This window comes from Solanum stenotomum, chromosome 1 (assembly GCF_019186545.1).
Source record: "Solanum stenotomum isolate F172 chromosome 1, ASM1918654v1, whole genome shotgun sequence".
In the NCBI taxonomy this organism is placed as follows: Eukaryota; Viridiplantae; Streptophyta; class Magnoliopsida; order Solanales; family Solanaceae; genus Solanum; species Solanum stenotomum.
Genome location: NC_064282.1, coordinates 4,721,163 through 4,735,037, shown reverse-complemented (window position 1 = coordinate 4,735,037; position 13,875 = coordinate 4,721,163). Strand labels below are relative to the sequence as shown.

At 34.0% G+C, this 13,875-nt stretch overlaps 2 protein-coding genes across 5 annotated transcripts; both read right to left on the bottom strand.

The window, feature by feature from the left end:
* Positions 1-3,118: 3,118 nt before the first annotated feature.
* On the bottom strand, positions 3,119-6,795 carry LOC125853281 (uncharacterized). 4 transcript variants are annotated; one of them, XR_007445152.1, is made up of 4 exons: positions 6,519-6,795; positions 5,886-6,046; positions 5,583-5,650; positions 3,119-3,325 (listed from the first exon to the last, which is right to left on the bottom strand). XR_007445152.1 is itself a non-coding variant. In XM_049532947.1 (4 exons), the coding sequence occupies exons 1-3, from the start codon at positions 6,665-6,667 to the stop codon at positions 5,628-5,630; spliced, it is 291 nt and encodes a 96-aa protein (XP_049388904.1). In that variant the 5' UTR covers positions 6,668-6,795; the 3' UTR covers positions 3,119-3,325; positions 5,583-5,627. The 4 variants fall into 4 exon arrangements, 3 of the variants coding, with proteins under 3 accessions (XP_049388904.1, XP_049388903.1, XP_049388905.1); XM_049532947.1 differs by having other exon boundaries at positions 5,928-6,046; XM_049532946.1 differs by lacking the exon at positions 5,583-5,650.
* Positions 6,796-7,749: 954 nt separating this feature from the next.
* On the bottom strand, positions 7,750-9,563 carry LOC125861396 (uncharacterized). The gene is made up of 2 exons (XM_049541308.1): positions 7,897-9,563; positions 7,750-7,803 (listed from the first exon to the last, which is right to left on the bottom strand). The coding sequence occupies exon 1, from the start codon at positions 9,511-9,513 to the stop codon at positions 7,903-7,905; it is 1,611 nt and encodes a 536-aa protein (XP_049397265.1). The 5' UTR covers positions 9,514-9,563; the 3' UTR covers positions 7,750-7,803; positions 7,897-7,902.
* Positions 9,564-13,875: the final 4,312 nt, after the last annotated feature.

Sequence of the window (13,875 nt, the reverse complement as noted above, 5' to 3'; positions counted from 1 at the left end):
GGTTACGCGCATCCCAAAGGTAGCGGCTGCGGGTTTTCCTTGTCATCAAAAAAAAAAATTGGTTAGGTTCAATGTAATGAAGTGTTATACTGTCACATATGTTGAAGGCAATAATCGGTCAACATACATTACTGTCCGTTTCTAGACATTTTTAACAAGTGTTTTGGATTTTCCTGCTGATTAGTCTTTGTTCCGTCATTAGTTCACTTCCAGAAAATGAAATACTACTTTTACATCACAAATGCCCCATGAAGTATAGTGGGTTGCACTATTACACTTGTTACATATCCCTCTTTCTTTATAGATATGTTATGTTTGGGGTTTGTCAACCTTTTTTTTTATTTTTAAAATAATGATGGCGTCCGAGTCGTGCATCATATACCAGATAATTTTGTCCACCAAGACATACACAAATGAGAATAGATCACTTAGCGTTTATTGTTGAACCTTGGTAGTCCATATTTTTTTTTACTAATTATGTTGATCGCTAGGTCACACTATTGGATGTTGGTACTTTGACCTTTCTTTCTCTGGATCAGGGCTTCTATCATTAGCAAAAAAGGTAGGCCATTGGTAACTAAGTGGTCCTTAGACCTAGTACTGTGAAAAAACTTATTTGACCTATTGTAATCTGTTACATGTACACCAAACTGGTGCATTCCAACTTTACAAGCTTACATGTGGTCCAAAGTACCAGTTAGGTTTATTCCTTGATTTAGGTACAAAAGAAAGCAATAGGTCTGCTGACCTAATTTGAAGAAGCAATGAGATAAGGCATATTGAAGAGGATAACGATGATGATGAGACTAGTCAATCTATATGTCCTTTCCTATATCTCAAAGAACCTTTTCTCTGAACTATGGTTTCTCAAAAAGAGATAGAAGAACCCTCCAACTAAAAAAAATATTCTTGGATTAAGACACTTCTTTCTAGTGGAGGGCCTATTTAAAATGAGGAGAATTTTTAGTATTGGAGCTTGGCCAATTAGGAGCCAAAATGGTGCCTTTTTAAGTGGCAAAAGGATGTAGGCGGTGTTGTTGATTATTGGACGGACGGAGAGAATGAGATAATGAAAACGATAGATGTTCGTCTTGATTGGTTGAATGTACTTATGTAACTTGGAGATCTTTTATTTTGATTTTTCCGGATTGGACCCCGATTAATCAGATTCATGCATTACAAGATCCATTTCTGGGGGCAACGGCTCCCAATAAGGTTTTTTCCGTATTCAAGGCTCGAATATGAGGGCTTTGTAACGATGGAGGGAGTTAAATCATTCCACCACAATCCATATTGGTGAGATTTTTTATTATTCGTTAAAGTTGAGCAAGTGCAAAGTCAACTATGGTAAAGATCAATAAAGTACTTAATGACTTGCATGAGACTAGCTAGCATACTTTAGAGAAAGAGGGTATCATATCATGGGTAAGCTCATAGGGGCATCATGAGGACCACCTTTAGGGAAAATGCCAAAATACTTTTTTGTTCACTCAAATTCTTCTTTTAGGAAGGACGTATCTTTTTCGACCATTCTTTGTCATGAGGGGTTACAAAAACACTAAATAGATCTGAGGAAAATAGTTTTTCCATGAGCGCAAGTAATAATTAGCTCGTTGGGCACAAATTATATTTAAGTATTTGCAAATATGGGTAATTATTTCTATATGCTGGAATTTAGTATTTGCGACTAACATTTTTTGTTTGATTTAAATAATAATTAAAAAAAAGAGTTAAGTCAAGTGTCTTTGAATATATTAATTGATTATTTTTCCTTTTATATCCATATTAAAAATCATATATAAAAAGAAAATATTAATAATTCACCTCATAAAAGATTTCTTGTGATTTTACAAATAAATGTGAACACTTTCAAAAAAAATTAATTATAGGGGTAATATAGGAAAAAATTGATTAATGTTTTCTTGATTTAGTAAGGTGGACAACTAATATGAAATAAATATTTTTAATAAGATGATCAATTAATATGGGATAGATTGATAATTCATTACATTAATTTTAATCCAAAATTTTGTAATTTATGGGAATTATGCCTTTGGCTGAATTCTAGCGGTCACATCAGATTCCCTGAATAAAAGATCAAGAGGAGTTTGAAAATGTCGGAAAGCCTTTTATTCCGTCTTTTGGGAAAAAAGAAAAAAAAACTGAAAGATTTGCCGTCCTTTGTTTGGTTTATTTATGGTGCAACTTGCAAATATTTATGTGTTATCCACTTTTACTTGTTCAATATAGCAAACATATTTTTTCTTTTTTATTTGTTCGCCTTAGCAAAAAACACAGTATATTTTTTCATGTTTTATTTTTAATGTTAATTTACTCGTTCTTTAAATTATGTTTTAAGACATAAAATTATAGCTCAATTAATATGAGTGATATGATCAAGTATACACTTCATTATAACAGAAGTGCAAAATCCATTGTGGATAAGTTAAAATGAACAAAAGAAATATTTATTTATAAAGATATAATAATTGATGTATTATATTTTTTCAATTTGATCGTATCTAAATCCTTTCAAAATAGGCAGATGGGTAAGACGCACATTTTTTTCGCTCCACAATAAGAACTTAATACCTTTGATTAAAGATGGGGAGGGAGGGATTCCAATCATCCTACCACATTTTTATTGGTATTTGTTCTTTATTAAGTTTTACGTACTTTAAGTAGTTTCAGGAATAGGAATGTTGGGATTAAACTAGTAAGATAGAGTACTACCAACATTGTTCAGTTAATAACTTTCACCAAGCTAAAAACAGTCCATAATTAATCATAATAAAGTATCCAGAATTACAGGCTATCGCTTTCATTTTACAGGTTACCACTTTTTACACATACTAGTTAATACTACTTACAGCTCAGAACATTTTGGCAAAATTAGACGCCTTCATTTGGCAAAACTGTAGTGTATCGTTACACTGACAATTAAAAATGGCCACAGTCAGGCACGATTGCTCCTCAAGTATGTTCACAATATACAGCATAACCCCGGTTCAATTTTATCAACCATACTGGTAAAATTCCATTCTAACATCATACTAGATTGCGAAAGAAAGTAAGTTTAAGAAGCATCTTAAATGGCATACATAAGACAGGCCAAGCATAAATGAACACTTAACTGAAATAAATTTAATCTCTATGATACTGTCGGAAACAGATTTTCTAGTTTATCTTTAGAATGTGAAAAAAACAAAGATTAACAGTTATTATTTTCTGCATCCAAAACAGATTGTCAGAGATGCATCAACCTGCCAACACTACCATAAACCTCAAGCAACTTTGTGCTGCTCCATTAATTGTGTTCAAGTACCTGTTAGATACAAATCATGTGGTATCTGTGTTAGTCAATGCAAGTTATAGAACTATTAAAGCAATTTTAGTAGTGCCAGACTGCCAGGTTTCAAAGGCAACTCATGCAATTTAGGTCCACCATCAAAAACACATGGAAACGTGCTGGTACTCTTTGACAAAGAAATCTTGTTGAAGGAAGCACACCACATAGCACTCAAACCTATAAAGTGAGGTAACTATGCATCTGGATCAGAAGTAGTACATTATATTACAGCACTCTGAGTGGATTTGACTGATTCTAGCACTAATTTAAACTAAATTTCTACCAGGCAAATGACCTGAAGGAGAAAGCTAATAAGAGAAAAGATGATTGATTTTGGTCTGCAGTCCACAAATGATGGGAAAATGTGGACTGCAGGCTCAATAGATGATGATGTTCAGAATTACATGGAGGTCTGCTAGTTTAGGTTTTGTACAATATAGACTTTCCACCTATCTAAAAACAAAAGAACGAAGAGACTTTCTTAGGTCCTAATTCTTTCCTTCTCCAGTTTCCCCCAACTAGTGTTTTGTTATTTCTGTTTTTCTCTCATCGAGTTGTTATTTCTATAAATATTATAAAGTCTAATGAACTCCTGTGTTCTTTGGTTTTTGCTTCTAAATTATAACTTGTTCTATTCAGGTTCATTGAAGTAATGTAAGTGTGTCTTTGTATTAAGGGCAACAACCTCCAATTCCAAGTTACAAGTTTTAGGGGCATCCCTAGTCTGCACACTTAATTTCAAGAAGAGAACTAGGATGCTGACTGATTAAATATGTTTTGTCTGACCTTACAATCCCTCTTGAACCCAACTAAGATAATTCCACAGGATGGGATTAGGTAGGCCAACAAAGCTTCATCTTCACCTCTATGTACACACTTTTCACCACAACAGGATCAACTGGGAATGAGGGGCTTTTCACCATTTTTTGTACATTGGTGCCTCCTGTTGTATAGAGGTGCTTGATAGCAATAAGCAAGAAACATCTTGAATTTCCAAATCTTACTATTTGGTGCTGTAAAACTCTTACAAGGTCTCTATTAGAGATTGCTAGTAAAATACAACAGTCTTGACCATCTGCTTTTTTTCAAACCACCACTGCCTATTGTGAACCATCTCACAACCTGCCATCCCACACCCGGGGGCATCTCCCTCACCTAAATGTTTTAGTTACATTTTATTGGCTTAACATATGGCTTATTTTACTTGCTTGTCAGTAACAAATAAATGGCTAGACCATATAGTTGCATCCAATCCTCCTATGTTGCATCGTATCTGATTGAATTTGAATCCAACCATCCGCGAGTGGGCACTAAAGGAACTTCTCAAAGATAGGAAATCCATTACGTGATAAAGATCATCTTCCAACTTGTCATAAGAGAGTAGTCACCCCCAGCAGTGAATTCCTGTCCCTCCCAACATATTTGAGTGTTGTTTTGAATCTTAATTCCCTTTAGATAACTTCCGTAATGTCTCTCTGATTGCTATGCCAATTTATTGCCAATTAGGTTAACTCTTGATAACTCCACTATGCTATGTCACTGGTCCATGGAAAACATTTGAACTGAAGTCTCCCATTCACAGATCACCTCTTGAACAATACTACAGCATCATACACTTTGACTGAACTACTTACAGATCTACAGTTTGTAATAAGAAGAAACTGTCTTAAACTATGAGGTAATTTTTGTTATTCCATACTACAAAATGAATAGGAATATTTGGGAAATAACTTTCAATTTACACCAATAAGAAGAAACTGTCTTAAACTATGAGGTAATTTTTGTTATTCCAATACTACAAAATGAATAGGAATATTTGGGAAATAACTTTCAATTTACGCCGGTGTAGTAAAACTAGAAAAGAGCAGAAAGACAAAAATTGGCTCGAGCCTATTAGTTCCTTAAACACCAATGATTATGCTACGCTTAAATTGACGAAACAGTTTTGATCATACAGATCAAATTTTACTATGCAGAAAACAGGTATGAGAAGGTTTAGCATAAGAAAGAAGAGTAAAACAAAGAAAACTGCAAGGCGAATGGACATATGAATAGCTCCCACGGATCAAATGACTATCTATTTCATATAACGCCTCTCAAACTCTGAAGACCTATGATTTCTCCCACTTGATGCATATTTATTTTCATCAACAATGCAGAATTGCTAACTTAAGATGTATTATATTATCAATCAAATACCATAAAAAAAGAAGGTGGAATATAAGAAACCTACAATGCTGCAAAATGTCCCACTGGAGGTTTGGAAGTGCTGCTGACATCACCCATCTTTTCCATTCCTCCCTATAAATCCCCAAGTCCTTTTTATCAACCAATATCAACAAACAAAAGCAATATTTAACTAGAACACCCCTCAAGTTCACCAATGAAAAAGCAAACAGCATTCTCACTATGCACAAAGAGCATGCTGAAAAGAGCAATTCCAGATGCAGAAGACACAATCATGTAAACAAAGTCTAAAACTTCTTTCCAAACAAAATCATCTTATTCTTCTATCCTAAAACGGAACAAGACTCACAAAGAAACTACTAGCGATCCTGACAAGAACGTTGGAAGGTACCATGATACAGCTCGCAGCAAGCCCGCACGTTAACTGTCAAGTGAGAAGTCAATCGAGTTCCAGCCACCACATTATGCAGCGGCAAAAATGACTGAGTACACCCCAAAGCTCCCAATGTCCTAATCAGATATAATAATAATAATAACTTGTGAGGACACAAATGTGAAATACAATATTGATGGAAATTCTTTTTTTGATTAGGAAAAGTAATACTCATATTGATGGGATTCTTAACAAAAAAAAAACACGTCAATCACAAACTAGCTGCAGTGGTCAGTGTGAATCTCCCACATCCATTCTGCTATATTTCACCCTATCTAATTCTAGTTTAACTTCACATTTAATAACAATAATTGATATGCCTCAATCACAAACTAGCTGTAGTGGATCAGTACAAATCTTCCACGTTCATTCTACTATAATTCTCCCATCTAATTTTAGTTTTATCTCACCATTCAATAACAACAATCAATACGCCTCAATCCCAAACTAGTTGGAGTCCGCTAGTTAAATTTTATACATTTAGTCCTCTCTATTGATATACATTCCGTTCCAATACGCAATAAGTTTGAAAAAAGTTAAATAGAAGACCTGGGACTGGTAAATGAGAAGCGGCGCGTGTTGGAACGAGGGGCGGAGATCGGAGGAGTGCGAACGCGGTTAACAGTCGGAGATGAACGGGAAGTGGAAGCTCTAGCGACGGAAGTGAGTGATCTGGTGACGGAACCACGCCAAGCCATAGCTGCTGAATTCTGTGGATTTCTTCCAAACACAGCAAATTGGTCTTTGTGGGTTTAGATTAGGGTTTAGGGTTATGCTATGGTGCTGCGCTTGACCAGGAAAATGAACGTGTACTCGCCCAAATGAAACCAGGGAGTACGATTAATTACATAACTAGTCCCCCATATGGTGAATATTTGTTTTCCAAACTAAAGTCTCGTTTGGTATGTTTCTACGTTTGGATTTTAAATCTACATTTTTAATTTTTGTCTTTGGAGTATTTTTGGTACGCCTAACGTCCCACTTCGAAACTCGTCTCGAACCCACCTTTGAAAACGATGCAATAATGCTATAAAAATTCAAAATTTTATTCTATTAGAGATCGAAAATGTACCAATATCATGCTCTAATAATCAAAATCAACCAACTCTAGCTGAAGCTTTAGGCAAAATCACAAAATGTACAAATGTCACACTCTAATGACCAAAACCAATCAGCTTTGGCTCAAGCTTTAGTTCAGGTATTTAAGGAAAAATATTTGAAGCTGTAAACATAACTGATAACACCTATAAAAGAAAAGGAGAACATTGTATAGCCATAAGCAAGAAAAATGTAACTTCTACCTTATTTTATAGCAATTTTTTAAGAAGAGAATTTAGGAATTTTCTTAAAAATTAAAATAAATAGGCAATAGTCATCCATAAAAATAATAATCAGTAAATATAGATTTATATATATTACAAAATGATATATTTTTTTATATATATTTAACTAACGATTGTAATTATTTTTGATTGACCTGTCAAATATGTAACTTGTCCAAATTATTACGGTTAGATTAACAATTCTTATCGAATTGATCTTCTCGATCTATATTCTTTGTCCCGGCCTTAAGTTGTCCACCCAAAATAAGCTTTATAATAAAATTGAATTTTTGTGGACATATTTTGGTTGAATTGACGTTCATAATGTGACTATTAATTCGACAAGCGTTATTTTCCATAAACATATATCCAAAAATAAAAATAGAAGTTTTGCACACACTTCATCAAAATATGATAGCTTTATTTCCCATAAACATACATAATATACACAAGCTTACACAACATATTAGTATTACATGAAATAGGTAGTTATAAGTCACTTATATATATTACTATTCCCATAAATATACATAATATACACAAGCTTACACAATTTATTAGTATTACATGAAGTAGGTACTTATAAGTCACTTATATATTACTACTAATTCCTAAAATATTTTCCCAGGAATCAAAGGCAAATCTACCTCATCACACCATTCCACAAGCCTAGTCTCGTAATATGAACTTTTTACATTATTTGGCCAATAACTTAACCATACTTGACCCCCTACTCTCCATTTCAACACACTTCCTTCCATTTCTTTGCTCAATCTCCATCCTACTTCTTCACCACATTCCTCCCCAGCAAATACCAAACCACCCTTCTTACTAAATGCCCTATTCCCTCCAAAATATCTTCCTCTAAAATTGTTCATAAGTTGATTATTCTTATCATCCCCGTTATCCGGCTTCCACGTGGCGATTTCACACCCTGACACGTGGTCATATAATATCGCTTCGTATACAGCTGCATTCCCTTCCGCTTCTTGGTCCCACCTCCAATTTTTCATCTTTGATTTTGTTGCCATCTTTGCCCTTGTCTTCACTTCTGGTTGTTTTGAGTTTCCGAAATTGCCCTTTAAGACCCTTTGCATTTCAAATTCCCGTTCGACGTTGTTAGTGGACCGGCCCAAACTTAACCCGCCAACATAATTAGCACCAATTTCTGGCCCAACCCAAACTCGAATCCTAGATGGAAAATGCTTCTCTTGCAAATAAGAATCTTCTTCATCATCATTTTTGTTAAAGCCCAATCTTGCCACACCAAGACGTATGTTATCCAAACGGGCTCTAACTTGGATAAACCCATCATAGAATCCAACTGTATACTCAAACTGTATCACAGCCTCAAGCTGTTGATGGGCCAGTGTATATTTTAGTGCAATTTCTTTCGATTCAATAACAGGAAATTGAAATTTGTCAAAATTCATGCGCGTGGGTTTCATTGCCTTTACAGGCGCGTATCCTTTTAACATCCATAACCCGTGAGCCTCCGTGGCGTATGAAAATCCTAAGTAATGAGATGCTAACGGCGTTAACGACTTTAATCCTACGCCGCCAACTTCTCTTAAAATCAACCATTTTGCTAACATGTACCCAAACGTGCGCATGAAACAAAGTTCCACGTCAGTCCCTACTGTTATAAAGAAGGTTCGCAGGACAGGCGCGTGCTTGCACGAGAAGGCTTCAAGGTTCGGAGCTAGCAGCGAGTGGAAATAAAGAGACCCCACCGCCGCCGGTGCGTCGAATGCAAACATCCAGAAAAGTCGCGTGAGGAAGATGAGATTGAAGAAGCTTGAGAATGATTCCGGTGAGTGGGAATCGAGGATCCATGAAACCGGGTCGGGTTGGAGCTTCTGGACGTGGGAACGTGGGCATACGCTATCATGCGCCGTGGGTGAACGTGAAATGATTTCTTGAAGAAGTTGTAAAACAAGTGGCAAGAATGGCTTGTCCGATGAAAGAGGACACGTGTCAGAAACCCAGATGGTCACCTCTTCTTGAGAGGTGTCATGAAACCCCAACAAACATATAGAGAAAACCAATGAAGAATTTGTCTCTGTGTTATTAGGGTCAAGTTTTTTCTCAGCTTTGAATTGAATTGACTGACTGGAATTGGTTATGGAAGTAGCAAGATTATAAATGAGAAAGGAATCATCATTCTCGATACTCCATTTTTCTGAGTCAAGAAGTTCACATATCCAAGACCAAACATCCATGATTTGTGTTTGATTTTGTTGTGTCTTAATTTTGCTTTTGAAAGTTTTAAGGTTATACTTGTGTGGGAGCTAAGTGAGAATTTATAAAGTGAACGAGTGAAGAGAGAGTGGCCAACATGGAGGTAATTTTGTTCGAAAGAATTAGCGGTTGTAATTTATTGCATTAAATGTTCCATATATGTTTAAAAGATTTTTTCTGGTAAATATTTTTCTATTTTGATTTGTATTTGGAGAGAAGAATTATTGGGGAAACATACAAATATTGTTTTTTCCTAGGGTACTATTAGTTAATTAGGATAGAGACTTATGTGGTGTAAATAGGAGGGACGTCGGAGTCATGCATGCAAATATGCCAAATTTCTATGAGAATTTAGAAAGAGTGTGTGGAGAGTTAGCAACCTTCCATGTTTCAATCACAAAACGGAGACATGGGTTTCGACGAGGGCAACATAAATTTAATAAGTAGATGTTTTCAATATTGTATGAGAAGATAATGGTTTATAAGTCATTATCATGAATTGGGGAGTTCACAAGATCTAAATTTATTTTACAATATATATATAAGTATTTTTTAAAAAAAAATAAACTTATGTATATATATAGATCAAAATTAATCTTTAGCGACAATTAATTAACAATAATATAGTTTAATTGCCGCTAAATATATATTTTTAGTGGTGATTAACACTCTTTATAAAAGTCCCTAAAGCTTATAGCGACATTAAATCCAATGTCAATCAACAATGCCGGTAAAAGTTTTATCACTATTTATATTGATGTGTATATTTATTGTTACTAAAATTGTTTTTGTAGTAGTGATCTTGAACCCCTAAATATAGAAATATAGATTGTTTCGATTATTTAGGAGTTCAAATTTCACGTTAAAATTCCAATTAGCTCAGATCTCAATCACTATATATATTTTTTTTTTCAAATTCTTATAATGGAAATTTTGAATCCGCCGCCTATCACAAATATACATGCAACTGGCTTTTACGGTATACTATATTCCACGCTCAGTTCCTAAAAACGAAGTAAGGACTCTCCTGATGGACTCTCGTGAAATAGACGTGTTAATTTATAGTACTATCTCTGTCAATTAATTGGCGGTAGATTTTCACGGCTTAATTTTTAGAACGATTTCTTTTTGTTTCCAGGGGAATAAAGTTGAATTCTCCATGCATATATGTTATTGTAAACTTGTAGTCCACGAAAGTGCATGTGATTTCATTAAAAATAGAGTTATAAATATTGTAAAGCATATATAGATTTTAATTTGTTCGTCTTAATTTAATTAAAAAAATAATTTAAGAATTTTTAAATTCTTTGATCCTAAATTTAAAGACATCAATAATATATCAAATGTTCTTTAATAATTTATTAAATATATCGTGTGGAACATAAAAATTAAATATATATTATCCTAAGTATGTTTAATGGCTAAAAGCAATTAAGTCGAAATTGTTATACTACTAATTAAAATAGACACGTGTCCATTTAATAAGAAAATAAGAAGGAAAAATTGTATAAAATAACAAATTATTAATTCAAATTAAATGCTATAACCACAGTTTGATTTAATTGTAACCCGTAGCAAACTGTTGAACTGTATAAAATGTGTTTGTGTTTGTATAAAGTAAGTGAAAACTGTATATATACATATCTTTTCGTTCGCCTCTCTCCCCAAAGGATCTCGCTCATCACTCTCACTCGTCTCTCTCACTTTATTTAAACACAAATGTATAAATTGCGTTTGTATTTGTATAAAGCGAGAGAAAATTGTANNAAGTCGAAATTGTTATACTACTAATTAAAATAGACACGTGTCCATTTAATAAGAAAATAAGAAGGAAAAATTGTATAAAATAACAAATTATTAATTCAAATTAAATGCTATAACCACAGTTTGATTTAATTGTAACCCGTAGCAAACTGTTGAACTGTATAAAATGTGTTTGTGTTTGTATAAAGTAAGTGAAAACTGTATATATACATATCTTTTCGTTCGCCTCTCTCCCCAAAGGATCTCGCTCGTCACTCTCACTCATCTCTCTCACTTTATATAAACACAAATGTATAAATTGCGTTTGTATTTGTATAAAGCGAGAGAAAATTGTATCTACAAATACAAATACATATACTTTCGTCCTCTACACTTATAATTATACAAATACAGATCTTCCCTTGCCCAGTTTTCTTTTGTCGTTCTCTCTTTCTCGCTTTATACAAACACAGATTATACAATTGATTCTTTTGTGTATGTATACCAAAACAGATTATAAATTGATTCTTTTGTATATCTATACCGAAACAGATTATACAATTGATTCTTTTGTATATCACTATAAGAAAAGTGTTGATTACCTGGGGATTTTCCTAGGGATAATACAGTAAATCCGCAGGTAATTTGATTACGTGCGAATTTTCTTGCAAAATGAAATCTGATGGAAAAACCTTCGTAGGTCACTCTTACCTGCGGATTTATACAATCCCTAGGTAATTTACCTGGGAAATTTAAATCCGCAGCTGTGTTACTTGCGGATTTATCTGCATAACTAACAAAAATTCTTGCGAATTTTTGCTAAAATTTCTTATAAAAACGAAATTTCTTGCAGATTTTCGTAGAAATATTTTGCAAGTGATTCCCCATGAAGATCCCCAAGTAAATCCATAGGAGTTTGGAAATGAAATTTTTTGAAACAAAAGGAAATTTCTTGCGGATATATATGAAAGTATTGCTCAAGATAACTCCAATGAAAAGAAACCCGCAAAAAACACAATTCACGTTATATCACTTCATTCAACAAAAAAATAAAATTCATAATTCATAATTCCTATGAAAATAAACCTGCAAGATCAATAGTATATGATTCTTAAACATACAAAAACAAAATACAACTCAAATTTGAACCTAAATAGTACCATCAACTATCTCAATCCCCATTTGAAGATGATGCACTATAATGGGCAGAACCTCTATCATTCACATTATCATGGGCAGAACCACTATCATTCACACTATCAGAGTCATCGCCACTTTCATTCTCATAAGCTTGATTGTCTTCTTGAGATGATTGCTCATTTGAAGATGATGCGTTGTATACATGTTTCTTCAATAAGTCCAATTCCCTCATCATCCTCTTATTTTCGTGACACTCTTTCTGCAGTTGAGCATATAAGTCAGCAGTGGAAGCAATTACTTAAGCTTTAATCATCTCATCAATTTCTCTCGATAAAGCTGATGTTAATTGTTTAGACGATGGCTTTATAGATCGACCCAGGGATCCAAGACCTTTAACTCTTCCTTTTTTCTTTCCACCAACAGATTGCACCCAGATATCCATTTATGTTAATTAAGAAGGTTGACCAGCTAAATTAGTTTCTCCTTCCGCAACTGATGCACTTTGAGAAGCTAATAATTCTTGTTTCTTTCTTTCAAAAGTATTCTGCATCAAAACAAGTTATTTAAGACAATATTTAAAGGCAAATATCTAGCTCTCACTATTAACTGGCAACCATCAAAAGCAATATACTTGTCAACATTGATATTAACAAATAAAATATGATTACATAATGCATATACTAGCATGGCATTTTCTATAGAGTACTGCCAACTTCTTATTCTTTGTACTTGGAAGTAAAAGTGTCGAGATGTTCTTCTCTTATGATTGCCTTCACTTGGAAGACAACTACATCTACCACTAGTATTAAATAATTATAGTAGAACGGGGTCACAAGGAAGACAATTCTAGTTTTCCAAACAGTTGGAAAATAAGGCAATTTTTCTCATAATTATTGGTTCAAAGAGCTTTAAGATTATCAGCAAGATCATTTCATTTCTAAAAAGCCGTAGTGTCTGGGCCACCTGCCGCGCACACGTTCCTTATTTCATCGGGTACTTGCTACCTCCCACCATTTTAAGTACCGAAGAAATCACCTAGCACTTTGTCTCTGCTGGAATTTTCACCCTGGTTTTCCATGGTTTTCATTCACCGCTAGGCCACAATACTAATTGGCTACAACAAGATCATTCCATTTTCTTACCAAGATATTTAACACAACTTAAATAAAATATTTAATCTACAAAAGAATAGAGCGAACGAATACTTACATAAGCAGTTTCAGCTTTCTCATTTACCCAACTTTTATCACTTTTCTTGCGATGAGTTCGAAAATAAAATTCTGAAATTGATGGATCCTTTCCAGTAGATTCTTTCTATAATGAATGAATATATTTGTGTTATCAATGTTGAGTATGATGTTATTTTCTTAAAAGAAATACATCTAAAAAGATTTTATGATTACCATTCTCTTATAGATCACTCGATGAGATAACAATCACATGTATGAAGTGATGCACCA